At 46.7% G+C, this 25755-nt stretch overlaps 1 protein-coding gene and 1 pseudogene across 35 annotated transcripts in view; one reads left to right on the top strand and one right to left on the bottom strand.

Moving 5' to 3' along the window:
- CDK12 (cyclin dependent kinase 12) overlaps window positions 1-25755 on the bottom strand; it is a 106325-nt gene that overhangs the window by 7187 nt on the left and 73383 nt on the right. For 8 of the 35 annotated variants that reach the window (XM_054546512.2, XM_063718177.1, XM_054546527.2 and 5 more), the window contains 5 exons: window positions 15966-16077; window positions 13576-13717; window positions 9229-9333; window positions 6954-7129; window positions 3989-4116 (listed from right to left, as the gene is read on the bottom strand). In XM_054546512.2, coding sequence (XP_054402487.2) covers window positions 16074-16077 — 4 coding nt within the window. In that variant the 3' untranslated portion in view covers window positions 3989-4116; window positions 6954-7129; window positions 9229-9333; window positions 13576-13717; window positions 15966-16073. Of the gene's footprint in view, window positions 1-3988; window positions 4117-4214; window positions 4263-6953; window positions 7130-9228; window positions 9334-12501; window positions 12565-13575; window positions 13718-15965; window positions 16078-25755 lie in introns of all 35 variants that reach the window. The other 27 variants (XM_054546517.2, XM_054546516.2, XM_054546511.2 and 24 more) reach the window with 12 other exon arrangements.
- Window positions 14126-14226, top strand: LOC112129750 (U6 spliceosomal RNA; annotated as a pseudogene).

Below are 25755 nucleotides of genomic sequence, written 5' to 3'. Positions count from 1 at the left end.
AACATTCAGCAAACAAGTGAAATGAGCTATTTCATTCATTGCTAATGAGTACAAAGTGAGAGAACCTTGTTGATGGGCAACCTGGTAATATAAAAAAAGTTTATGTTCACACAAAAATCTGTACGTGAATGTTCATAGCAGCTTTATTTGTAATAGCCAAAAACTGGAATTAGTCCAGATGTCCTTCTACAGGTAACTGGCCAAACTGTGGTATATTCATACCATGGAATAAATAAAAGGAATGAACTATTGATACACATAAAAACTCAGATCTCAGGGAATTATGCTGCATGAAAAAGGACAACCTAGGCACAGGGGCTCATGCCTGTAGTCTCAGCAACTTGAGAGGCTAAGGCAGAAACACTGCTTGCGGCTAGGAGTTTGAGACCCCCCTGGGCAACATAGCAAGGCCCCATTTTACATTCCTACAAAAATTTAAAAATTAGTCTGGCATGGTGGCAGGCACCTGTAGTCTCAGCCACTTAGGAGACTGAGGCTTGAGCCCAGGATTTTTTTCTTTTTTTCCTTTTTTTTTTTTTTTTTTAACATTTTTTCTTTTTTATGAGATGGGGTCTTGCTGTGTCACCCAGGCTGGCGTGCAGTGGCATGATCTTGGCTTACCACAGTCTCTGCCTCTCAGGCTCAAGAGATCCTCCCACCTCAGTCTTCCAAGTAGCTGGGACTATGGGAGCATGCCACCATGCCCAGCTAATAAGCCCAGGCTTTCAAGGCTGCAGTGAGCTATGATTGAGATACTGTACTCCATTCTGGGTGACAGAGCAAGATCCTGTCTAAAACAATAAAAAAGACAATCCTAAAAAGTTATGTACTACATTATTCCATTTTTGAAACTACGAAATTTTAGAAGACAGATTAGTGGTATCAAGGGTTAAGGAGGGGATGAGGTGGGTGAGAGGGAAGGAGGTGTGAATATAAAAGGGCAACATGAAGAATTCTTGTTGTGTTAGAACTGTTCAGCTTCTTGACTGTAGTGGTAGATACATAAAATTACACAGGTAATAAAATTGTATAGTACTTAATATATACACATATGAGAATAAGTAAAACTAGAGAAATCTGGATATGACTGGTAGATTATATCAAGGTCAATATTCTGGTTGTTGTGACATTATACTGTAGTTTTATAAAATGTTACCATTCGGTGAAAGTGGGCAAAATGTACAAGAGACCTCTCTGTATTATTTCTTACAGCTGCATGTGGATCTACAATGATCTCAATTTTAAAAGCCTTGATAGATTATTAATGTCTCTGTTGGTTATAGAAGGGAAAAGGGGCCGCCTTGTGTTTCCAATGTAGAATTCCAACGAGGAAGACTAATAAATATTATATTCTCATTAGCGTACATCAATAAAATGAACACAACCATGGGAGGTGGGTATTTGTATCCATTGACCAATAATTCCATGTCTCAGAATTAACTATTTAAAATGCACGAAGGCCGGGTGCAGTGGCTCACACCTGTAATCCCAACACTTTGGGAGACCGAGGTGGGTGGATCACCTGAGGTCAGGAATTCAAGACCAGCCTGGCCAACATGATGAAACCCCGTCTCTACTAAAAATACGAAAATTAGCTAGGCATGGTGGCACACGCCTATAATCCCAGCTACTTGGGAGGCTGAGGCAGGAAAATCACTTGAATCCAGGAGGCAGAGGTTGCAGTGAGCCGAGACTGCACCATTGCACTCCAGCCTGGGCAACAAGAGCAAAACTCCGTCTCAAAAAATAAAAAAATAAAATAAAATAAAATGCATGAAGTTTTATTTGTTTGGATATTCACTGTGGTATTGTTTTATAACAGCAAAAATAACTAAGTGATTCAAAATAGGGGATGAGCCTTATAAATCACAGCATATCCAGGGGATGAAATACTCTATAGGCTTTAAACATACTTTAAAAAACACACTCAGTACAATGCCTGGCATACAGGCATCAATAAATGGAGTTCTCTTTACTGGTTCTGGGTATCAAAAGAGCTAATGTAGATAAATGTAATTAACGAACTGTAAAGTGTCTAGCAAATGCTAGTTGTTGCTATCCTTCTAATGACTATCTCTCCCCGCTCCATCCTGGATGAAGCTGAACTTCCAGGCAGAACAGTGGCCAAGGTACTCTGGCTTGAGAGGCATAGGAATGGGGTAACTGATTTCTTGGGGAGTCTGAGTCAAGTATTGGGACTACTTTCTTTCCAGAGGATGGCCACCCCTACCCCACATCATGTAGAAAACTACATTCTCCCCCAGCATATGCACATACATTTGGCCTTTAATCTCAGGGGACTCACAAAGTCTTTGAAGCAATATCAGCCCTGCTAACTTCATAAAAGTAGTAGTACTCTTGCACTATCCACTGTTGAGTGAGCATCTACTGAGTATCAGGCACTGTTGTAGGTGCTTTATACACATTATTTCACGAAATTCTCACAACAAACTTAAGGAGTAGTTGTTTATCTGCATTTTACAAGAAAACTAGGACTCAAAGAGGTTAAGCGAATTACCAAGGTAGCACAGCTGGTAAGTGGCAGAGATGGCACTGGAACCCAGGGCTGTCTGTCTCCAAAACTTGTGATCTAACCACCACACATACTACATGACATTTAGAAGAACCAAGAAGCAGTGCACTGTATGGAAACTGTGCTGAGGCTGTCTGGAAGAGGCCTGGAAAAGTAACTGTGCTTCATCCAATGCCTCTTAGGTAGACACAAAAACAAACCGGCAGGCAGAAGAAAAATCTCAGAAGAGAAGCAGGTCCAATCTGAAGTTTTTCATCCCATGAGTAAGTTTTTCCATATGTCTACCCTCTATCCTTTCTGCTAAAATCTGATGCTTTTTCCTCTCTTCTGTTTCCAGTGAGGATGGTGAGTAGAAGACACAGTGCCCTCCATGAAAGGTCAAGAGAGGACAGAAGGAGTTTTTCTTTCCCCAGCTTTGTTGAGGCCATGACTAGGCTGCCTCCATCTTCTCAGTCTCTTGGATCTACCCCAAGGTGTCAAACTAGAAGATGTGTAGGAGAAAATGACCCAGGAAGGAAAAGTAGAAAGCAGCAGCATAACCAGATCAAAAAGATCAGCTTAGAGAATGACCCAGGGGTCTCTCAGGATCTTAGTGCTGCGTTCAGGGTGATGTTAAGGTGGGCAGTTTCTCCCACCAGACTCAGCCGCGGGCTTCATGTCTAACATCTACCCAGCTGTAGAAGTCCAGCCAGCATTTCTCAAGCCAGTGCCTCTTTCTTGATATGACATCTCTACAGCTACCTCTCTCTCAGACATAAAGGAGGGATCTGAGGATTCTGCCACTCTGTATTTACCCTTCTGTTTCAATACTACCTTGCTGTATTTGCTCAGGTGCAGGCAACCCAATTGGTGGCTTAGAGATGCCCAGGGAAGATCATAATTTTGTGAGGAGATGCTAGGATCCCAAGGCTAAATCCAAAGGAGCTCTTCCAGGATCTCAAGGCTAGGTCCAAATTTATTTCCTCTTTTCTCTCCACTGAGAGCCAGGAGGGCAGCGGGGGCCTAAGACTGGACACATAGAATGGAGCGGAGGGGTGTCATTGCCCCCTCCCTCCTCCACACATTATTCTACCCTGCTGGTACCCAAGCATGCCTGCTGCTCACTTGGCTTCCCTCAGCCCATCTACCCTATGGATAGGAGAGGGTTAAAGGCATGGTATGGGCAAGCTATAAATTTCCCATCAGTGTGGGGAGAGTGGGATTGTTGGCAGGGAAGGGGTTGGGCTGGGGGAGGGGAGCTGGGAAAAAGCCAGGAGGTTGTCTCTAGGTAACAATAAACACTGCAAGCAAGGAGCAGCTGTTACACTTACTCTCTCTGCATCACAATGCTGAAATAACACTAATAAACCAGTGTTCCCAATGCACAGGCATACACACATTTAGGTCTGGGACCCCACTGTACCCCTATGGCTGCCCTCTACTCCAGGGCAGGGCCCTTCATGGCAGTGGACATACCTGTCCTGGCCTCAGTATACTTGTGGGGAAGGATGAAGACTGACAAGTTCTCCCCATCCCAGTGGCATTCTCTGGGTCAGGGTGGTGACCGAGGCTGGAATCTTGGGTTCAGATCCTGGTGGCATTCACTGGAAAGAGTTGAAACAGGGATAGCTCTCAGTTGGGAGCTGGGAGGAGAGGAGGAGAGTGAGAGAGAGAAAAGCATAGGGAACAGACAAGTACTTACCACGTCCTTTCAGACTGGAGGGGATGAGGTAGCCAGGAATGGAATTGGCTAAAGGGAGGTGAAAGAAAAGGCAGGCAGAAAATAGGGTTTGAGAAAGTAGAGGATTAGGGAGCATGGGTATCATGGCATGTTTTCTTTTTTTTTTTTTTTTTTTTGAGGCAGGGTCTCACTCTGTTACCCAGGCTGGAGTACAGTGGCACAATCTTGGCTTACTGCAACCTCCACCTCCCAGGCTCAAGCAATCCTCCCACCTCAGCCTCCCTAGTAGCTGGGACTAGAGATGTATGCCATCACACCTGGCTGTTTTTTTGTGTGTGTGTGTGTGTAGAGATGAGGTTTCACTATGTTTCCCAGGCTGGTCTCGAACTCCTAAGCTCAAGCGATCCGCCCATCTCGGCCTCCCAAAGTGCTGGGATTATAGGCATAAGTCACTGCGCCTGGCCATGGCATGATTCTTTTATCTCTCCTGGGGCTGAACTCCCTACATTTGCTTACACCTGGCCTGGAAGACCCAAGATCCCCCTCACAATACTACTTCTATACCCAGGGCCAGGTGATGTGTTGGTTTAGTTCAGGACTGAGCTTTATTATGCATGTCCCAGCAGGGAACCTGGGGCTTCTGATACTGCCCGGGAGAGCTGGGGGAATGGAGCTGTTCCTGTCTTCCTACACAAGGAGTGGCTAATCATCTGTCCTTTTTCTAACCAAAGCCATCTCTGGACCACCAAGAGCAAGTGGGCAGAGGTCCCTCATCCTGGCAGGAGAGCAGAGCTGCCAGCAATGAAGGAACAGAAATAGGCAAATGAGAACTCAGGCTCTGTCACAGAACCCTCCTCCTCTTAGTCCATCCTTCTCTGAAGATGGGATGTTTATTTTTTAATTAATTTATTTATTTATTTTTTGAGACAGAGTCTCGCTCTGTCGCCCAGGCTGGAGTACAGTGGTGCAGTGGTGCGATCTCAGCTCACTGCAACCTCTGCCTCCCGGGTTCAAGAGATTCCCCTGCCTCAGCCTCCTGAGTAGCTGGGATTACAGGAGCCTGCCACCATGCCCAGCTAATTTTTTGTATTTTTAATAGAGACGGGGTTTCACCATATTAGCCAGGATGGTCTTGATCTCCTGACCTTGTGATCCGCCTGCCTTGGCCTCCCAAAGTGCTGGGATTACAGGCATGAGCCACTGCGCCCAGCCGAATGTTTACTATTATGTGTCTGGATACACTGGCAAACAAGATCGCTGTTACTCTTTTTTTTTTTTGAGACGGAGTCTTGCTCTGTCGCCCAGGCTGGAAGGCTGGAGCGCAGTGGCACAATCTCAACTCGGAGATCACTGCAACCTCTGCCTCCCGGGCTCAAGCGATTTCTCCTGCCTCAGCCTCCTGAGTAGCTGGGACTACAGGCGCACGCCACCACGCCCGGCTCATTTTTGTACTTTTAGTAGAGACAGGGTTTCACCATGTTGGTCAGGATGGTCTCTATCTCCTGACCTCATGATCCACCCGCCTCAGCCTCCCAAAGTGCTGGGATTACAGGTGTGATTTGCCGCGCCCGGCTATCCTAGCTGTTACTCTTTACCAGATCCAGTATAGGCCCCTGGGACTGGAGTCCAAGGCATGAATGGTTCTCCTGGTCCACTTTCTGGCCTCTTTCTCCTGGTGTGACCTCAAACACAGTACCCTATTATCCTCCCTATCAGAAAAATGGAGACGATGCATACTGCCCACCTGGCACACAAAGGAGGAGGAAATCGACACTTCTGAAGATCTGTGGTTCTGCACCCACCTCCACAGCCTGCACCACTACCTTGGTTCAGCCAGCATAGGAGTCCCTAGCTGCTTCTCTCTTGTCCCAGGTGTCTGTTTCCAGAAAGGAGAGGACTGAGACCCAGCAGTTATCCTTCCAGGTTCTGATGTTATAACACAGCTTGTTTTACTTCTAAAAATTTAGTGTCAGCTGGGTACCTAGAGCTCTGGGCAGGCAAGTGAGGGCAGGGAGGAGTAACTGTGTTTGCCTAGAAACTCCTCTTCTGGAAAGTGCCCAGGGGCACTGAGCTACCCTAGCACAAGTGGATGCTCCATACCCCCTGTGCACCCAATGAATACAGTAGGGCAAGAATAACTGGCCTCTCCTATCCTTTCCCCACTGAGATACCTCTCACTAGGAATGCTCAGCTTCCCCTGCTCTCTTCTCTCCCATTTCCCTCTTTTTTTTATAGTTGGGGCCTCCCCTGCTCCACAATCCAGATGAGGGACCTTCATTCACAGAGCTCAGAGTGGGGAGATATGGGGCAAAAGAGAGCTCTAATAGGCCTGGATCCCTTCCCCTCTGTTGTTTTTGTGAGCCACCTCCACTGCTGTGAGTCACCAGAACCTTGAGCTTGCTGAGCTACCAGCAGCCTTCTCCCTCTTTCCTTCCTCCAGCCAGGCAGATATGTGCCCAATGGGCCCCAGAGCCTGCCATCTTCCTATCTTCAAGCCCACAGTCCCCTCCTTCATTTCTAGGAATCCACAACATAGACACATGGAAATGAGTGAGCAAAGGAGTGTGAGAGACCTCAGCATGTGCTCTGTGCTGGGGCAGAGAGCTGGCTGCCTGCACAGCAGAGCAGGATCACTAGCCAGGCGAGCTGGCACACTTGGGCAAACAGCCCTGTCGGCATGTGATCGAGGAAGCAGGAGAGGATGGGGTAAGAATGCTGTTTCAGGAGCAGACATCTCCTCCTGGCTTCCTCTCTAGTTACCTTCTTCTCCTTGGCCTTTCTCCTTGGGTGCTGATGGACACCATGGCACTGCCGCTTCTATCTACTCCTGTCTTGGCCCTCCTTCCCCTTCTTCATGGCTTTGGAAGCTACAGAGAGGGGGCCTGCTTAACAAGCTCCAAGGTGTCAAGATGGGAGGTTTACGCATCCAGATCTCTCTTCAACCAGTGGGAAAAATTTAGGGGAGAAGGAGGAAAGAGATCCTATTAGAATAAGAGTTAAGCCGTAGGCTAACATTGAGTACCTCACCTAGTCCCTTTTCTCCAAAGTGCAGGAAATTCTGGGCACTACCATTTTTAACTTCCACTCATTTCAAGTCACCCCTCTTCCCCGCAAAGATCTGGCACCCTTGGCTAAACCTTAGGAATGAGAGGCCGAGCCACACTCCTGTAATCCCAGTACTTTGGGAGGCCGAGGCAGGCGGATCACTTGAGGTCAGGAGTTTGAGACCAGCCTGGCCAACATGGTGAAACCCCATCTCTACTAAAAATACAAAAATTAGCCAGGCATGGTGGTGCGCACCTATAATCCCAGGTACTTGGGAGGCTGAAGCAGGAGAATCACTAGATCCCAGGAGGCAGAGGTTGCAGTGAGCCGAGATCACGCCACTGCACTCTCCAGCCTGGGCGATAGAGTGAGACTCCATCTCAAAAACAAACAAACAAACAAACAAAAAAGCCTTAGGAGTGGGAGGCAGATCTGACAGGAGTTACAAGAAAGGAGGCTCTGTTCCTTGGAGAAACACCCAGAATATAGACTGAATGCTTTTAGGGCCTTTTAGCCCTAGCTCTAACATGACTGCAATATGTTGGAGTAGGGATGGACAAAGGGTGAAAAAGAGGGCTTACAGAAAGCCTGCCACCCTTTCTCCTTCAATGCATGCTCCTTTCCACTGCTGTGTGTTCCACAGTAGAAACAGCAGCTCTGTAAACAGCAGCCATTTAATAAGTCCTACAAACAATACTTACTCTAAATGTTCTGCCACACATTAGGCAGCCAGCCCCACAGGTGGGACTACAGGTCTCAGTTCCCAAACTTCACCCTCTGCCTTGTCACCACTTTCAGGCTTTTATCTCCTCTCCCAACAAGAGAATCTTCCTTTCCAGCCCCTTGGCACAGTCTTCCTCCCCTGCTGACACCTCTGGGGCCCTTAGAAGTAGGCAAGGGGTCCTAGATAAATTCTTTCCAAACTGTTTTGGAGGGATCTGAGGAGAGTTCTTCTCATCCTGTCTGCAGTTAAGAAGGCAGGCAATGAAACAGCCAAGGAGATGACTCACAGTCTGAAGGAAGGGCTGGGTGAGGCTGGGGGGCACTTAGGCAGATCTTGCTCTTCTCGGGGGATTTGGGGATATAAAATGGGGAAGAGAAGGCAACTCTTGGGTGGGGGAAGGGTGTTGGGGGCCTGGGGAGTGTGATAAAGTTTTTACTGGCACTGCTTTCCAAGCTCTGTGCCTATCCTTGTCCCTAACCTAACTTAGTCTCATGAAGCATGGAACTAAAAATGTTGAATTTTCTGAAGAAGGAGGATGGCAAGAAATGCCACCTTGGCAGCCTAGTGGGAGAGCCCCCTTTCTCCATCATTTCTTCCCTCCTAACCCTAGCATGTGAACAGTGAAGGAAGCAAGGGGTTGGGGATGGGTACAGCTGGAAACTTGCCCCTTTCTCCAGTGTACATCAACACTACAAGAGCCAGAGGGGTCTAAGAGCTCTAAGGCCATGGCACCACATGAATTCAGGAGCATTTCTAATTCAGCCTTCAGGGCCTTGAATTTAAATTCTATCTCTGTTCTAGGCTTTGCCATGGGACAAGAGGTATAAGACTACTCCTTAATACATTTTTTGGCATAAGTTTCTCCAGTGGCTTATTATATTGCAGCAGGGAAATATGTGATAAGATTTCAAAAAAAAAAAGCTCAACATTTAGTCTTGATTGGGGGATTTGCTTCTTGGTTAAGGAGGTGGGGTAAATAATGCATTTCCTTCCCTGTAGATCTTATAAGACATGGTAAAATTCCAGAGGGGTCAGGGGCTATGGGGGATTTGTGTACTTGGAAGCAAGAGAATGGGTAAGATGATCTCTGGAACAAGCTGTATAGAGGAAATGTTCCCCTAACAGTGCTCCATAGAAGCTGAACCTGTCCATGACTCCACTAAGTTGCTTCTAAGACAGGGGATAGAAACTGGAGACTTCAAGCAATGGAGAATAATATCCTGCATACCTTCTTCCCTTGACTTTCCTCCCCCAACACCTACCTACCTTTCCTTTTCCTGTGTTCCCAGAAATTCTCCAAATCCAGGAACACAAAGCAATACCAGTACAGGATTCAAATGATTTCCCCTCTCTGGGTCTTGTTTTTCACATCTGTAAAATGAAGGGTGGGGCAAGATGAGCTCCAAGTTCCTTTTTTTTTTTTTTTTTTGAGACAGAGTCTTGCTCTGTTGCCCAGGCTGATTCTCCTACCTCAGCCTCCCAAGTAGCTGGGATTACAGGCACACGTCACCATGCCCAGCTAACTTTTTTGTATTTTTTGGTAGAGATGGCGTTTCACCATGTTGGCCAGGCTGGTCTCGAACTCCTGGCCTCAAGTGATCCACCCGCTTCGGCCTCCCAAAGCGCTGGGATTACAGGCGTGAGCCACTGCGCCTGGCCAAGTTCCCTTTCTTGCAAAAGCAAGGCTCTATGATTCATACCCCAAAAGGCACCAGGCCTCATTTGCATGCCATTTTGCATGTAATCTCCATGGCACTTATTTTATGTCAAAATATACAGAAATATCTCTGAACCCTGCCCTTCTCCTCCGTCTCTCCATAGTCTCTGGTTCTATGGTCCATAGCTCTTGTCTTCTCTCTACAAGGACCTCAAAGCTCTGTCCCCACCTTCCTTTCACAATTTTACAGCACTCCCTGGGACAAGCCCAACCAGACAAAACCTCAGGAGCAAGAAAACAGCCTCACCTCATATTCTGCCTGTGATTTTGGGCTCCAGACCTGAGTCAACCAGTATAGTTCCAATCCGTTTGGAGGTCCTGGCAGTTGGGGGGAAATCCTGGCACCTCTCCCCAGTGCCTCCCCTCCTCCACCTCGCTATTCTCCATGCCAGAACACAAAGTGGCCAGTGATTGATGGGCCTGGGTTCCCGGTAACCGCACCCAGTGGCCCAATCCTCCTCCCTTACCCAATCCCTCCCCTGTCCCTATTCAGATATCAGATTGTCTCATGTTGGTCCCTGAGGTCCCATTAATTAAAAATACATCCAATTAAATGGCAGGTGAAAACGTGCTATTGGAGCTCTATACCCCCCTGCCCCAGCTTGGTCTCTCCACCCCCTCAACCCCCCTTTTAAGGCTCAGCTGTGCTTTGAGCTGAGAGAGAGAGAGACAGAGAGAGAGAGAGAGAGAGAGAAAGCATGAGGGAGAGAGTAGAGGAAGACATGGGGCAGGGTATGATGGGGGGGTTATTTGATCCTCTGCCAGGGTAGCATGTGCCAGCCTGGGAGGGTGGCACCATGCCCTAATGTCTAATTTCTGGAGGTGTTGAGTAGGTTCAGTCAGCTGGGTACCCATTTCCATTTCCCTTAAAGGGGCAGAGGGCAGTCAGAGGGCATGGCTAGCTATAATGCCTTCCTTTTGGGCTTGGTGGATGAAGGGCAGAAGTGTAGATGGCAGAGGGGCCTTGTGGGGGGACATGTAAAAATCAGGGATTGGGAGAGTCTGAGGCCTCCATTCTTGACATATCACTGCTCTTCCCCAAACTGGGAAGACTATAACGAGGAGCAGGCTGGGACCCAGGTGGCAGGGCATGGCGATGCTCCCAAGCCTGGCTGTGCCTACCCCTGCCCACAGGAAAGCTGAGAGAAGAATGGAGAGAGGGAAGAAGGAGCCATAACTTGGGTGGGAGCAGATGGGTCAGATAGGATAAAATATGCAGAGAGAGATGTTCATGTGGGCACCATGTCCCCTAGCACTTTATAGGTAAAGGACCTGAAAGGACCTGTCCTGTTTATCTTTTCTCCAAGCAAAAAGAAGGAGCAGAGCTGTAGCATGAAGTCACCTTGGCCTGGCTGCCTGGCAGGCAGTGAAGAGGGTATCTCCCTTGATGAGCACTGACCGCTCTCCTTCTCCTCCATACTTACGGTGTCCCTAGCATTTTAGGTAAGGCATTTGCCCCCTTCTACCCCTCTGCAAAGCCCTCTGGCCCCAAGCGATACAAAACTAATGGGCACTGAAAGCTGTTGGGAGAGGAGCTGGGAAAGTAGGGGTGACTAAGGGTGACACTCAGAATCCAGGCAAGAGTGGGGGTTTTGCCAACCCAGGGCCCCCGCCTGGCCTCCTTGGCAGCCTCAGCACCTCCTCACTTCACTTTAACGCTAATTGGAGATTTTAATCTGCACTGCTGCTCTGCTCGGGGTGCTGGGGGGAGCACCAGCTGTGCAGTAATTCCAGCAGCACCGACTGTTTAATCAAGCTGTCCTCCTGGGGAGGGGCCCTCAGGCATGGGGGTAGGAAGGAGGAGGAGAACCTCTGTCATCTCCCTTAGCCTGTTCAGCCTGGAAGGGCTTCATGGAGATGGAGGGTCAATTGTGGAGTCCTCAGTCCCATAGTGGCCCCAGGGCCATTTGGCACCCCTAGCAGAAACACTGCCTGATATAGGGTGGGTATGAGGCTCATGGCCCAAAGCAGCCCACACTCCTATCCAGCTTTCTGACACCATTTTTGGCTCAGAGCCCTGGAATGTCCTGGGGTGTATTCCAGCCACTGAGGCTGCAAACATCCACTAGACCATCTTGAATTCTATAGGTTTGTGCTGGAGTAGGTGACGGGGAGACTAACTCTCCCAGGCTTCAGTCACCCCTAACACTTTCTCACTAACAAAATACTTTTCTTAGAACAATTATAAGAGATTTTTTTCCCCCTAAAAACCACAGGCACCTCCACCGTCTGGATTGGACAGTGACTGCCATTAAGGCAGGGGGACAACGGGGCATACAGCTGGAACCTGCTACACCTTAAGGGAGAGACGCACCTGTGCAAGGTGTTAAGTGCCTGGAAAGAGGGAGCTTCCCAAGTTCAGCTGGAAACACATTGAGATGTCAGGCCACTAGGGCAAAGTGTTTAGGGGTCTCAGGCCATTTTCAAGGAAGAACAAGTGGTACCAATTATTTGTCTCACTTTTTGGGCCCATGCTCTCTGGGGGTGTTTCTGACCCCTGTTTTGGAGAAAGGGTGCCCTCATCCCCAAACTGTCTGCTAAGGGGCATGAGTTTTAATTGGCCAGCAGCGCCCTCGTGTGGCAGAAACCATGACCGCAGCTGCCCAACTGGCAGGCCTGTTCTGTGCGATCAGATAACCTGGTAGACAGACATGTAGGTAAGTTATAAATGCTGGTGCTCAAGGTACCCTACGCATACTTACTGCTTGACTACATCCAGGGACGTTTCTTGCTAACACCTGCCCTATCCCTCTGTCTACCTCAGCCCACCTGCTTCACCTCTAACTCAACCCATATGCCTACCAGGAGAGGGAGCACCTTACCCAGAGGTGGCACTTATTTCAGCTGCTGCATGTGCTGTCTGGATTGCAGGGATGAGAGAGGCACTGCAGAGAGAGAAGGCCTAGGGTCAAGAGGATAAGCTGATGTCCCCTCTTATGCCCAGGATGCAGGGAGATGCTCTGCCCACACCTCTCAACAGGCCCCAGAGGAGAGCTGACACCTGAGCTCAAGACAGTAACACCTAGTAGTTGATTCTGCTTTATGGCCGTCTATTCTCCACTTCCTGGAGGCATCTGGGAATGAGTATGGACAGATTCTCAGAGCCTAAGATCCTGGTCCTGGGAAATAGACACTAGATAAATCATCTTTCCTTTCGGAACAGTCTGGATATTATTAAAAACAAATGCACACACAAAACCATTTGCTCAAAAGATCCAGGTAGGCCAGGCGTGGTGGCTCATGCCTGTAATCCCAGCACTTTGGGAGGCCGAGGCAGGCGGATTACCTGAGGTCGGGAGTTCGAGACCAGCCTGACCATCATGGAGAAACCCCATCTCTACTAAAAATACAAAAATTAGCCGGGCATAGTGGCGCATGCCTGTAATCCCAGATACTCAGGAGGCTGAGGCAGGAGAATAGCTTGAACCTGGGAGGCAGAGGTTGCAGTGAGCCAAGATCGTGCCATTGCACTCCAGCTTGGGCAACAAGGGCGAAACTCCGTCTCAAAAAAAAAAAAAAAAAAGATCCTGGTACTCTCCCAGGATAGCAAGCAACTAGGAAGAATGCACATCTGTGGCTTCAGATTTCTAGCCCCCAGAAGAAAGGCTACCTGTCATTAGACTCTCCCTCTCCAGTACCAAATACCATCTGTTTACTGGTCCCTTCCCACACCCACTAAATGGGAAAAATGGTCATGAACTATAGAAAAAGGGATGGACATTTGATACCAGGAGGTTAGCAGCTCTTTACAGATTCAGGCTGGAAGTTACGAAGACATACAGGCGAGTCACCAAGGCCTTCCCCTTGTTGGAGACATTTAATAATAAAGAAAAATACTCCGAGAGAGAAACATAACCCTGTTTGGGGTTGATGGGTAGGGGGAGCAGTACACCTACCAGCAAGCAAGAAAGGTGGGGGTAGACACAGGAGGCTGGTGACCTGTCCCATCTGGGCATTGGAGATGAAGGAAGCAGGCTTGCAGGCCTCTAATTCTGGTGTCTCACACAGTGTTTGGACAGGTGGGATTTCCCATTGAACCTGGAAAGGAAGTGAAGAAGCTGATTAGAGGTAGTGAGAAGGGACAGAACGGCCCTATCTTGACTGAGAAGAAAGAGATAGAAAATAGCTTTTTGGTGCTTGCTTTGGCAGCACATATACTAAAAAAACTGGAGGTCGGGCGCAGTGGCTCACACCTGTAATCCCAGCACTTTGGGAGGCCGAGGCAGGCGGATTACGAGGTCAAGAGATCGAGACCATCCTGGCTAACATGGTGAAACCCCGTCTCTACTAAAAAATACAAAAAAAATTAGCCGGGCGTGGTGGCGGGCGCCTGTAATCCCAGCTACTGAGGAGGCTGAGGCAGGAGAATGGAGTGAACCCAGGAGGCGGAGCCTGCAGTGAGCCGAGATTGTGCCACTGCACTCCATCCTGGGCGACAGAGCAAGACTCTGTCTCAAAAAAAAAAAAAAACTGGAATGATACAGAGAAGACTGGCATGGTCCCTGTGCAAGGATGACATGCAAATTTGTAAAGTGTTCCATAAAAAAGGAGGAAGGGGCCGGGCGAGGTGGCTCACGCCTGTAATCTCAGCACTTTGGGAGGCCGAGGTGGGCGGATCATGAGGTCAGGAGATCGAGACCATCCTGGTTAACACGGTGAAACCCCATCTCTACTAAAAATACAAAAAATTAGCCAGGTGTGGTGGCAGGCACCTGTAGTCCCAGCTACTTGGGAGGCTGAGGCAGGAGAATGGCGTGAACCTGGAAGGTGGAGGTTGCAGTGAGCCGAGATCGTGCCACTGAACTGCAGTCTGGGTGACAGAGCAAGACTCCTTCTCAAAAAAATAAAAAAGGAAGGAAGGAAAAAAAAAATCCTGTAATCCCAGCACTTTGGGAGGCTGAGGTGGGCAGATCACCTGAGGTCAGGAGTTCAAGACCAGCCTGGCCAACATGGTGAAACCCCGTCCCTACTAAAAATACCAAAAATTAGCCAGGCGTAGTGGCGGGCACCTGTAATCCCAGCTGCTCAGGAGGCTGAGACAGGAGAATCACTTGAACCTGGGAGGCAGAGGTTGCAGTGAGCTGAGATCGTGCCATTTCACTCCAGCCTGGGCAACAGAGCAAGACTCTGTCTCAAAAAAAAAAAAAAAAAAAGCTTTTTGGGGCTGGACACAGTGGCTCACATCTATAATCCCTGCACTTTAGGAGCCGAGGCAGGCAGACTGCTTCAGTCCAGGAGTTCAAGGCTAGCCTGGGCAACATGGTGGAACCATGTCTCTACTAAAAATACAAAAAATTACCCAGGCATGGTGGCACACGACTCTAGTCCCAGATACTCAGGAGGACGAGGTAGGAGAAATCACCTGGGGCTGCAGTGAGCTATGATAATGCCATTGCACTACAGCCTGGGCAACAGGAGTGAGACCCTGCAAGGCTGTGTATATAAATGGGGTTGTGGGCTAGAGGGCTAGCTGCCCTGGAAGAGAGGGCTGAGAGTAACCCAGTAACTGACATCAGCAACCCACTGTAGAGGAACATCCATTAGCACAGCTGGACAAGAGGAAAGAACAGGAATGCCAAGAAAGGGGGTTACCTGCTCTAGCTGGAAGGGAGAATCTATTAATCAGAAGGCAGAACATCAGAATATAGGGTCAAATAAAAAGCTAAGGAAACTCCTCTGGAGATCTTTTGGAATAAGAAACTTCCCTAAGATCACCTGTTAGCCTGGTGCGGTGGCTCACGCCTGTAATCCCGGCACTTTGGGAGGCTGAGGCGGGCAGATTACCTGAGGTTGAGAGTTGGAAACCAGCCTGACCAACATGGAGAAATCCCATCTCTACTAAAAATACAAAATGAGCCGGGCATGGTGGCAGGTGCCTGTAACCCCAGCTACTCAGGAGGCTAAGGCAGGAGAATCGATTGAACCCCGGGAGGCGGAGGTTGTGGTGAGCCGAGATCATGCCATTGCACTCCAGCCTGGGCAACAAGAGCGAAACTCCATCGAAAAAAAAAAAAAAAAAAAAAGATCGCCTGTTATCCCAGCTACTCAAGAGGCTGAGTCATGAGAATCGCTTGAACCCAGGAGGCGCAGGTTGAAGTGAGCTGAGATTGCACCTCTGCACTACAGCTTGGGTGGCAGAGTGAGACTCTGTCTCAAAAAATAAAAATTAAAAAAGAAAAAAAAAAAAGAAAGAAACTTCTCTAAGACCAGGGGTGGGGTGGGGTGGGAGTAGGGTCATCCCATACAAAAGCAGGCCAGTGTCCTCTGATTGGCTTTAGGCCCCTACCTGGCTTGGCTTTAGGTTCTGTGAAAGAGACTGAATTTGCCAGGCTCTGGGTGAGAGGTGACTGATGGACATTACTGCATTCCTCAGAGGGTATTCCCACTGTTGCTCCTACCTGTAAAGGAAAATGGCAGGTTACATTAGACATGAGACAAGGGACTAGACACCAAAGAACATCTTTGGTCTTGCACCCAGGGAGCATGGCATTGGTAGGTAACAGTGATGGTGATGTTAGCACTCTTCTAACTCCTTCAAACCTGAATTCCCCAGAAGGATTCAGACTAACCTTAGTACACTCCCAGAGAGTCATAACTGTTCTAAAATTTTTGTCTCCAGGGACCTAGCTCCCAGGCTGATAAAAGCAAAAACATGGTTCTTAAAGTTAGGAAATTCAACAGAAACAGAAGCTGTGAAACCCAGAATCATAAAGGTCAATGAAGGTTAATGGTTAATATAAGGCTAATAAAAGAAGGTGACTGGGAGGAGGCCACCCAGTTTTAGATCAGATCACCAGGTTGGACCTGTGGCTCTCTCATCCATAACAGCTCCTCAGGAAGGGCTCTAAGGCAAAAAAGGATCCTGACTGTGAGAAAGGAGGTTTGCAGGACAGCAAACTTAATGTAATCTTGACAAGCAGGTCTATCATACATTCCCTAGAGACAAATTTACATGGAGACCAGTTCCACATTTCCTCTATGCTATCTATCAAAGTTGATGAACAAAATGTAAAGGATATGTACTGGGATCTATTTCTTCATCAGCAGCAGACAATATTCACCTTGCAGATCCCCAGTACCTCTCCCCTAGACCCATTAACTCTTTCTAATCTGCCCAATGATGCCCTCCTCCCTTCACCATTCTGCTTCCAGCCTAGGCATGCTCCAGCATTCCACTCTCTGCTCATCAGTGGCTCCCAGACTCATATGCTCAGAGAAAGCAAACACTGGAAGGGACTGTAGATACATCCAGGAGGGGTCTAAAGAGGGAAAGGCATCTTGGCACCAGACTGAGATGACTTACAGAACCAGCAATGCATGTCAGCCAACTGAACGCAGTATTTAGGGTATTTAGGCCACTGTGGATCACCACATACCACCTTCCTTCTGCCTCATCAAAGGAGAATACCAAACAACTCAAAACTTTAAAAACGAAAATAAAGGAGAGGAGTAGAAGGTCCCCTTACCATTTTCCTGTAATCTCAGAGCATACCACTTTTGGCTGAGTTCTATCATCTCATCTCTCATTCAGGGACCCCTTCCCCCACCATAGTTTTCTAGCAGATGTGTTTTCTTTCTCCATTCCTTTTTTCTTTTCAATATAGCAAAAGAGCTTCAGTTGAGATTTAGGGTGAATTCCTCACATTGCCTCTAAGGATCTTTTCCTGCTATCCAACCTCCAGAGATAGTTGCAAAATGCTCTTTGAAGTTTGGGTTAACTCTGAGGGCATCAGGATCTTTGGCTGTGGCTGCCATCTGCTTCCCAATGAACCAGAACTCTTGACTTTAAATAAAAATTACATGTGTATAATCTGCATGTCATTGAAAGATTATTCTTAGACTGGGTGCAGTGGCTCATGCCTGTAATCCCAGCACTTTGGGAGGCTGAGGTGGGTGGATCACCTGAGGTCGGGAGTTCAAGACCAGCCTGACCAACATGGTGCAACCCCGTCTCTACTAAAAATACAAAATTAGCCAGGCATGGTGGCACATGCCTGTAATCCCAGCTACTTGGGAGGCTGAGGCAGGAGAGTTGCTCAAACCCGGGAGGCCAGAGGTTGCGGTGAGCCAAGATTGTACCATTGCACTCCAGCCTGGGCAACAAGAATGAAACTCCTTTTCAAAAAAAAAAAAAAAAAAAAAAGAAAAAGAAAAAGAAAAAAAGAGGCTGGGCGCAGTGGCTCACGCCTGTAATCCCAGCACTTTGGGAGGCCGAGGCAGGCATATCACCTGAGGTCAGGAGTTTGAGATCAGCCTGGCCAACATGGTGAAACCCCGTCTCTAATAAAAATACAAAAAAATTAGCCAGGCTACATAATACAAAAAAATTAGCCATTAGTTACTCGGGAGGTTGAGGCAGGAGAATCGCTTGAACCCAGAAGGTGGAAGTTGCAGTGAGCTGAGATCGCGCCATTGCACTCCAGCCTGAGTGGCAAGAGCGAAACTCCGTCTCAAAAAAAAAAAAAGAAAGATTATTCTTTAAGATAAAATATATATATATAATTTCCCAGTCTTTCTAGATCTACCTTCCCCCTCAATCTCTCTCTCCCTCCTCAAATCTCACAGTCCATCCTTCCTTTCCTGAAGAAGCTCAGGGCTCTCAGGAATGGGTCATCTTAAAGTTGGGGGCACTCTACTCGCAGAAGTCAATATTCTGGCCTCTTGGATCTAGTTCTGGCTGGCTGCCATTAACTCGCTGTGAGACTGCGTGGGCAAGGCACTTTCCTTCCTTAAGCCTCAGTTTCCTGCTCTGTAAAGGGAGAGGTTAGATTACCTGACCTCTTTCCTAGCCCTGGCAATCTATGATTCCCTAAGGGAGAAGACATGTCATTCCATCAGAAAGTGAGACATTCATTCCTGCCCTTTACAGCTTCTCTCTGGGCCACTGCAGGGAAACTCCCCTATAGATGCCTACCTTTCTCTTGCTGGCTTAACCAAAGGGACAAGTATGTTTCAGAAGGAGGCCTTCCTTTAAGAGCCAAACTCGGGGCCGGGCGTGGTGGCTCACGCCTGTAATCCCAGCACTTTGGGAGGCTGAGGAGCGCCAATCACGAGGTCAGGAGATCGAGACCATCCTGGCTAACATGGTGAAACCCCGTCTCTACTAAAAATACAAAAAAATTAGCCAGGCATGGTGGCGGGCGCCTGTAGTCCCAGCTACTTGGGAGGCTGAGGCAGGAGAATGGCATGAACCCAAGAGGCAGAGCTTGCAGTGAGCCCAGATCGCGCCACTGCACTCCAGCCTGGGTGACAGAGCGAGACCCTGTCTCAAAAAAAAAAAAAAAGAGCCAAACTCAAACTCCTCCCATTAAGAGGAAAAGAAGTTGAGGCAGTCTAAATCTAACCCAGAATTTTGATAAAGCAGATGGGAGACTGAAAGCAGGTATGGGGCAGGAAGGAGTATGATAAGCATACCTCCCCACCCCCCAGACTTAGCACACACCTAGGGTGCCCCCCCATAAGTAGTAGCTGCTAATCCAACTCAACTGTGTGTGGATGGGAAGAAGAAAGCAGGGATATGTGTTCACACATCCACAGCATTGACATAAGTGTTCAATCAATGTCCATATACTCTCATTCTCTCCTACTTTAAGCCTGTAGGAAGCCATGGTGGGAGGCGACACCATATCCCAGTCTTCCCCTTCCCCAAAGTTGGAAAGGAAGAGACAGTGAGACAGGAGCTACTTGGCTTCCTATAAATTGTTTTGTCCTTCCTCTCAGCTGCAATCAGAAGCTAAGGGCTCCCGCAGGCCTTGTTCTGATCTGCTGCAGGCGATGGAGGGTTTTTGAAACAGAGAGGACTTGGCTGCGGCCCCGTTTCAGCTGCCGTTGGGGCTGGCTAATGGGCTCATTCGGGAAGACCCCCGCCTGCCACACTAAAGAGTCCCCCGCCGACCCCCGCCCCAGTCCCAGCCCAATTAATAAATGGGGGCTCCCACTTTATGGCTCTGGGAGCAGGAATCAGAGATACAAATGATCCCTAGGGAGGAACAGAAAAAGGCCTTCCAAGAATCAAGCTAGAGAATTGTGCATCCACAGGCACATGCTGCCACAGGCTAGTCATATCCCATTTTCAAAGCATTAAAGGGGAAGAAACTGGCAAAAATACTATTTTCTTTCCCAGATCCAGAGTAGGATAGCATTCTTGAAGTCTATGGGCACACCCTAGCAACACACTCCCTCTTGCCTGGTTCTTCAACCTGAAAAGGGCAGGGTGCATGCAGGTTATCATCTGGACACATGGTGCATGCTCCACTATTCTCCAGGGGCAGTGCCCCCTCCTAGATTCTGCAATACTGAACATTGACACATCCTATCAATTGGTTAATAAGATAAAACACTTCCTACTTAAAAACAAAGCAGTTCCCTCTTATCAAGCTTTCATCACCACCAACAGCACAAATGTGTCTTGGGATCATCATCCTGAGGCTTTTATCCCTCTCCTCACATCCAAGCAGTAACCAAGCCTTGCTAATTCCTATGGACCCACTTTCTTTCCTCTGATTCTCCTTGTCTTACTCTATTGTAAACTCTCAGTGCTTCATGTCTTGGCAAGAACAATAATATTCTAGTGAACCTTCCTGCTTCCTTGACCAAGTACTGCTACAAAAGTCCTCAATGTGATTTTCATCTCATCATGCTCTGTTCCCTGCTACTGCTTAACAAATCAAATTCCTCATTCAAGCCAATGAGATTGCTCCTCCAACTTCATTTCCTAATACTCCTTTCCTGTACCATTCTGGTCAGCCAATTCACAGCCTCTGCACAAAACATACATGAGTCCTCTTCCATGAGATTCCTCCCACTGCTCACCTTCCTCTTCTATGTCCCCTATCTTCTTTATTTTCAAATAATTGTTTCTGAATAAGTCCACTTTTTCTGATTATTTATTTGCTTTGGTTTCCTCTTATTATAATAGTTTTATATTATAACCTGCATTGATATGGTGACTTACAAATACAGATTCCCCACTCTACACCAGCCGTAAGACTGACCTCTCTCACAAGACCCAGAAGCTTCCTGAAAGTGGGACCCTCCCCCAGTCTTCTTCCTCAGAGGCTGTCCTGTCTGTACTTAGGACATGCCTCTGCTAATGATATTAATGCTCCCCACTGAAGCAGCCCTCATGGTATAACTATTGGGATATTATATCTAACAACTACGAGGAACACAATCTTATTCTGTCAAACTACCACCTGCCTTGAACTTGGCACTGAATCTCCCCAAGATTACAAATTCAGTTTCATGACTTCAAAGTGTTACAAAACAAAACAAAAAAAACGAGTACAGTCGCCAAAGGAATTTATCTCCTTCATTCATGGTAGATAAATACTATTCTCTTTGAAGACATCTTAGGATGAGAAGCTCCATTTTGTTTCCTATTTGTACAATTAATCCCACATTCTCAGGTCATGACTTGATTTTCCAAAATGAAAATCAATTCCAGAGCCAAGAGTAATCTTGGTCCCTATCAGTCCTATCTCTTATCAACATGTTTTGGAAGGTCTCTTGGAATGGAGGTTATTTATGAGTCGCTTTCAACAGTTTGGCAAATACTTCCTTAGATTAATCTCACTCTCAAATGCTGACTCTTTACTTCCTCTAGTTTAGCCCTGTGTGGTTAGAGAGGAAAACGTGGTCTACCACTCCCTTTTATCTCCTACATATTGCTCAGGATACTAGCCTTATTTATTTATTTATTTATTTATTTGAGATGGAGTCTCGTTCTGTCGCCTAGGCTGGAGTGAAGTGGCGCAATCTTCACTCACTGCAACCTCCGCCTCTTGGGTTCAAGCAAATTCTCCTGCCTCAGCCTCCCGGGAAGTTGGGACTACAGGCTTGTGCCACCACGCCTGGCTAATTTTTTGTATTTTTAGTAGAGATGGGGTTTCACCGTGTAAGCCAGGATGGTCTCGATCTCCTGACCTCGTGATCCGCCCACCTTGGCCTCCCAAAGTGCTGGGATTACAGGCGTGAGCCACCACTCCCAGCTAGCCGGGGTTTGCCATTTATTCATTCTATCCCTTAGCCTCAAGGTGCTAATCAATCAAGATAAAAACAAAGCACTTAGGCAGTGCCTGACACATAGCAGGTACCCAACAATGTTAGTTCCCCTTCTCTCCCTTCTTTCTCGCAACACCGTACACGTTCCTCAGCCTTTCTGGGTGTTTTTTACTGGTTAAAGATGGTAATGAACTAAACAAACTAATCTTCTTTTGTAGCTCTAACATTCTGTGATTCTAATTCGCATATTCTCGTTTGTTCTTCTACGCACTGCCATCATTTGGATCTAAAATGAGTGGCAGAGGAATACTACTAGTCTCTAGGTTGACTTAGCATACCTAAAACCACTTGCAGGAGTTTTGAAATTCAAACAATACAAATAACTTTAATGTGATGCATCCATGTCATTCCTCCTTATTCTTGAATTACTCTCTTGAACTATGTAGATAACAGTGTTAAGTAAATGTCCTTATATATTGCTTAACATATTTGCCCATCTTTTCTAGTTTCCCTACAGAAAATGCCTTCATAGTATCCTAGAGGTTCTTGGCCCATCCTCCAACCCTAAAGGTAAGACTACTGTAATTAAGGGGAATTCTTTACTCAGTATTGGTGCTTTAATGGGGTCTTCCTGAAATGAACTGTGAATCTCTAAGAAAATTATCCTATAAATTTCACTAACTCAACCATAATTTTTCCTTCCATCCTATATCCCTCTCTTCTTTATAAGCAATTATATCCAAGCTGGGCACGGTGGCTCACACCTGTAATCCCAGCACTTTGGGAGGCCGAGGCGGATGGATCACAAGGTCAGGAGTTCAAGACCAGCCTGGCCAGCATGGTGAAACCCTGTCTCTACTAAAAATACAAAAAATTAGCTGGGCATGGTGGCACGCACCTATAATCCCAGCTACTTGGGAGGCTGAGGCAGGAGAATTGTTTGAACCTGGGAGGTGGAGGCTGCAGTGAGCCGAGATCACACCACTGCACTCCAAGAAGAGCAAGTCCATCTCAAAAATAAATAAATAAATAAATAAATAAATAAATAAATAAATAAAAATAAGGAATTATACCCCAAGTCTCTTTCTGCAGCCCAGCTACCAGACTCTTCTAGTTCTCCCTTCTTACCCTTATTTCCACCTCTTATATTGCTTCATTTTCTGAGACTTTTGGTCCCCTAACAGAAATTATAAATATTAACACTAGTATAAGGCCAAACTAAAAAGTTCCAGACTTTAAAAAAGGGACCAGGCTACTAAGCTTTCTTTAGGTCTTTGAATTCAGCCTGTTTTCTCCAGGGCCAAATGCATTCAAAATTGCATTAGCCTTGGTGAGGAGGGTCATCTACAAGCTGATCCTCACCAAGGGTGTCCCTCATTAGGCACTATTGTAGTTCTGAGACTCAGGAGGGAGAAGGATCCCCTACTAGAGAGAGTCCATCAGATAGGCCCGTTAGGTAGAGAAAAGACATCCTCCAAGACTCAGACTTTGTTCTTTACTTAGCTCTGACTGCTACATGGTGGACTTCTTAAAGGTTTCTTCATGCTGCCTCCCTCAGGGTTGGTTTGGCCTGGATAAAATGCCCTTCATTCCTTTAGAGCTGTCAATACTTTCTGTAGTTTACAAACATGCCAGAGCAAGATATCAAAAAGTCCATCCATTTACAGGTCCTAGAGAACCTGGGTCTAAGTAAATTTATTTCATGGCTATACCTTCTTATTCCAGAGAAGTATGCTGTAGCTGAAGGTTGCAAATTGAGAATGGTCCACTAACAAACTACCCACTTAGAGGGTATGAAAGACAAACTCAGTATCAGTCTCTTTCTCTCAGCCTTGGAGTCTAATTTTTTGAGATAAGAGATATGAGACAAATCCAGTGGTCAAAGTGTTTTGGCACCCCAGTGATTAATCACCAGGACATTAAAGCAACTCTTATCTGCTTTCTCTTAGATACCAGAGAGCCCTCTTCTCACCAAGCTTTACTTCCCACAGACACCATCTGCAACTGAGCTTAGAAATGTCATCAGCAAAAGCAACAATCTCAGGATATGGAAGAAGAGGATAAAAAGGTGAAGGTTGAAAGAGGGGAAGCAGGAAGACAGAAAGATGACTCCCTGCCTTTCCCGGCCAGGGTACAAAAGATTATTTTGTACCCTACATAACACGAATGAAAAGCTCCTTTCATAGCTCCTAGCAATAAGAAAGTATGGTTAGTTTGCTTTCTCCTTCACTTTCCACTGCAGTAGGTTGAGGATCCAGATAGACATTTGTCTTCTGAATTGACTCTCATTACCTTTCAAAACAATGAAATGGCAGTAACTCTAAATACCTGGTAGGGTTAAGCAATCAATACCGATGGTAGGCCTAAATTATTCCAGTTGAATGGTGAGTGGGGAGAAAGAGAAATAGGAAAAGAAGTGGGTGGATAGGAGATGAGAGACAGTTGCGTACAGTAAGGAGTACCACCAGTAATTCCTTCAGGTGTCGTACTCCCCCAAAGTCTTTCAACTCTGGCTTGGAGTAATCTCCTGCTTGAGAGAATTCCTAAGGTTAGGAACACTGAAGGTGTTCCTACAGATGAGAACTGTCACACCTGGACAGTAAAATTAACCAAAGTGTCCAGGAATGCTCACCTTGCCTCTCAGGACAACCAGAAGACTCAGCAGTTCCACCTCTCCCTTGGAATGGTTAAGTGCTTCCTCCCTTGAGGAATTCCCCATTCCCATTCCACTTAGCCCTTATGGATGATTAGGATATGAAAAGTCACTCAATAGTTAAAAAACAGTCAAGCTATGAGGCAATCTTTAATAACAACGGAAATCCCAAGATCAGCACCAAGAGCATTAACTGTTTACTTCTTTGAGGCATTAACCATACAGTTAAGGATGCCTATCTAGGAAAGGACAGTGCCTAAGAAATTGAGGTACTGAACAGCATGGTTTCCGGTTAGAAATGGCCTTGGGTATGACAGAAAAATCTAGGTTAGTAAGGTCCTCAGCCTTTAGGCCCAGAATTGAAAAGACACTGCTTCAATTTTCACTGCTATGAAGTGAAAACAGTATTTTCTAGTAGGTTGAAGTTTATACCCCAATTATGAACTTGCAACCAGGAGCACATAATTCCAGAAACTGGAACAATCTTGAGCTCTCCATTCTCCTTCTAAGATGTGACTTAACCCACAGGCAAGGGAACACCACTTAAACTTTTGACGATTCAAAAACAGGTGAGCAACTCTCATCATCACCAGTTTTTGAATTCAACTTCCTTCTAATTTCCCTTGCTCTGATGTATCCCTTAACCTTCTTGTATGACTTGCTCACCCCATTTACAACTTCAGATACCTATCGCCCCTCTTTCTTTCTCCTAGTGGACTTTGTCTGCCCTCTGCCTATTTGTCATAACTAGCAGGATTGCAGCACATACCACAGGGGCAAATTTATCCTGTGTTCTAAGCCATGAAAGAGAAGGGGAAGCAATTCTGTCTTCAGGTGGAGATGGGAAAGATTTTGGAAACAACAGAGATTTTAACTTTTAAACAACTTTTTGATTGACTTTCTGGATTGGCAACACATCGGGAATCTTAACAAAGGTAGGTACACTAATCCCCATGCTGACTCTGCATGTAATAACATGGGAACTGGGGTAGGGTGGGTGGTGAAGTCTGGTTTAAGACTATCCTTTGGGTCTAAACAGCCTCTTACCAACTTCCCTTGATGACAGTTGAGCTCAAACCCACTTACCTCTCCTGTCAGGAGGAGTCAGGGTACATGAAGCTCAACTCTTTTGATGGTTTGGTACCATTATTTGTATAACTTTTCTACTTAAAAAAAATCACATTTTATGGTTTTTCCCAACTCATTTATTCTCTAGTTCCTAGTCTAGCGTTTTCAAGCACCTCTTCAAATCCTGATAACCTTTTGCTGGGAGGGGGAGTTTATGAGTCTATAATGATTCTGAGACAGAGAACCCCTAAGATAAAGTGGAGGAAAAACGTCCTTTATACATGATTAGATATGCTCATGGGGTACAGATTAAGAAGTAAATGCAATGGAGCAAAAGTGGTATAGTAACAGG

This window comes from Pongo abelii, chromosome 19 (assembly GCF_028885655.2).
Source record: "Pongo abelii isolate AG06213 chromosome 19, NHGRI_mPonAbe1-v2.0_pri, whole genome shotgun sequence".
NCBI lineage: Eukaryota > Metazoa > Chordata > Mammalia > Primates > Hominidae > Pongo > Pongo abelii.
Note: the sequence above shows the minus strand (reverse complement) of the source record. Positions and strands in the feature narration are given on the sequence as shown.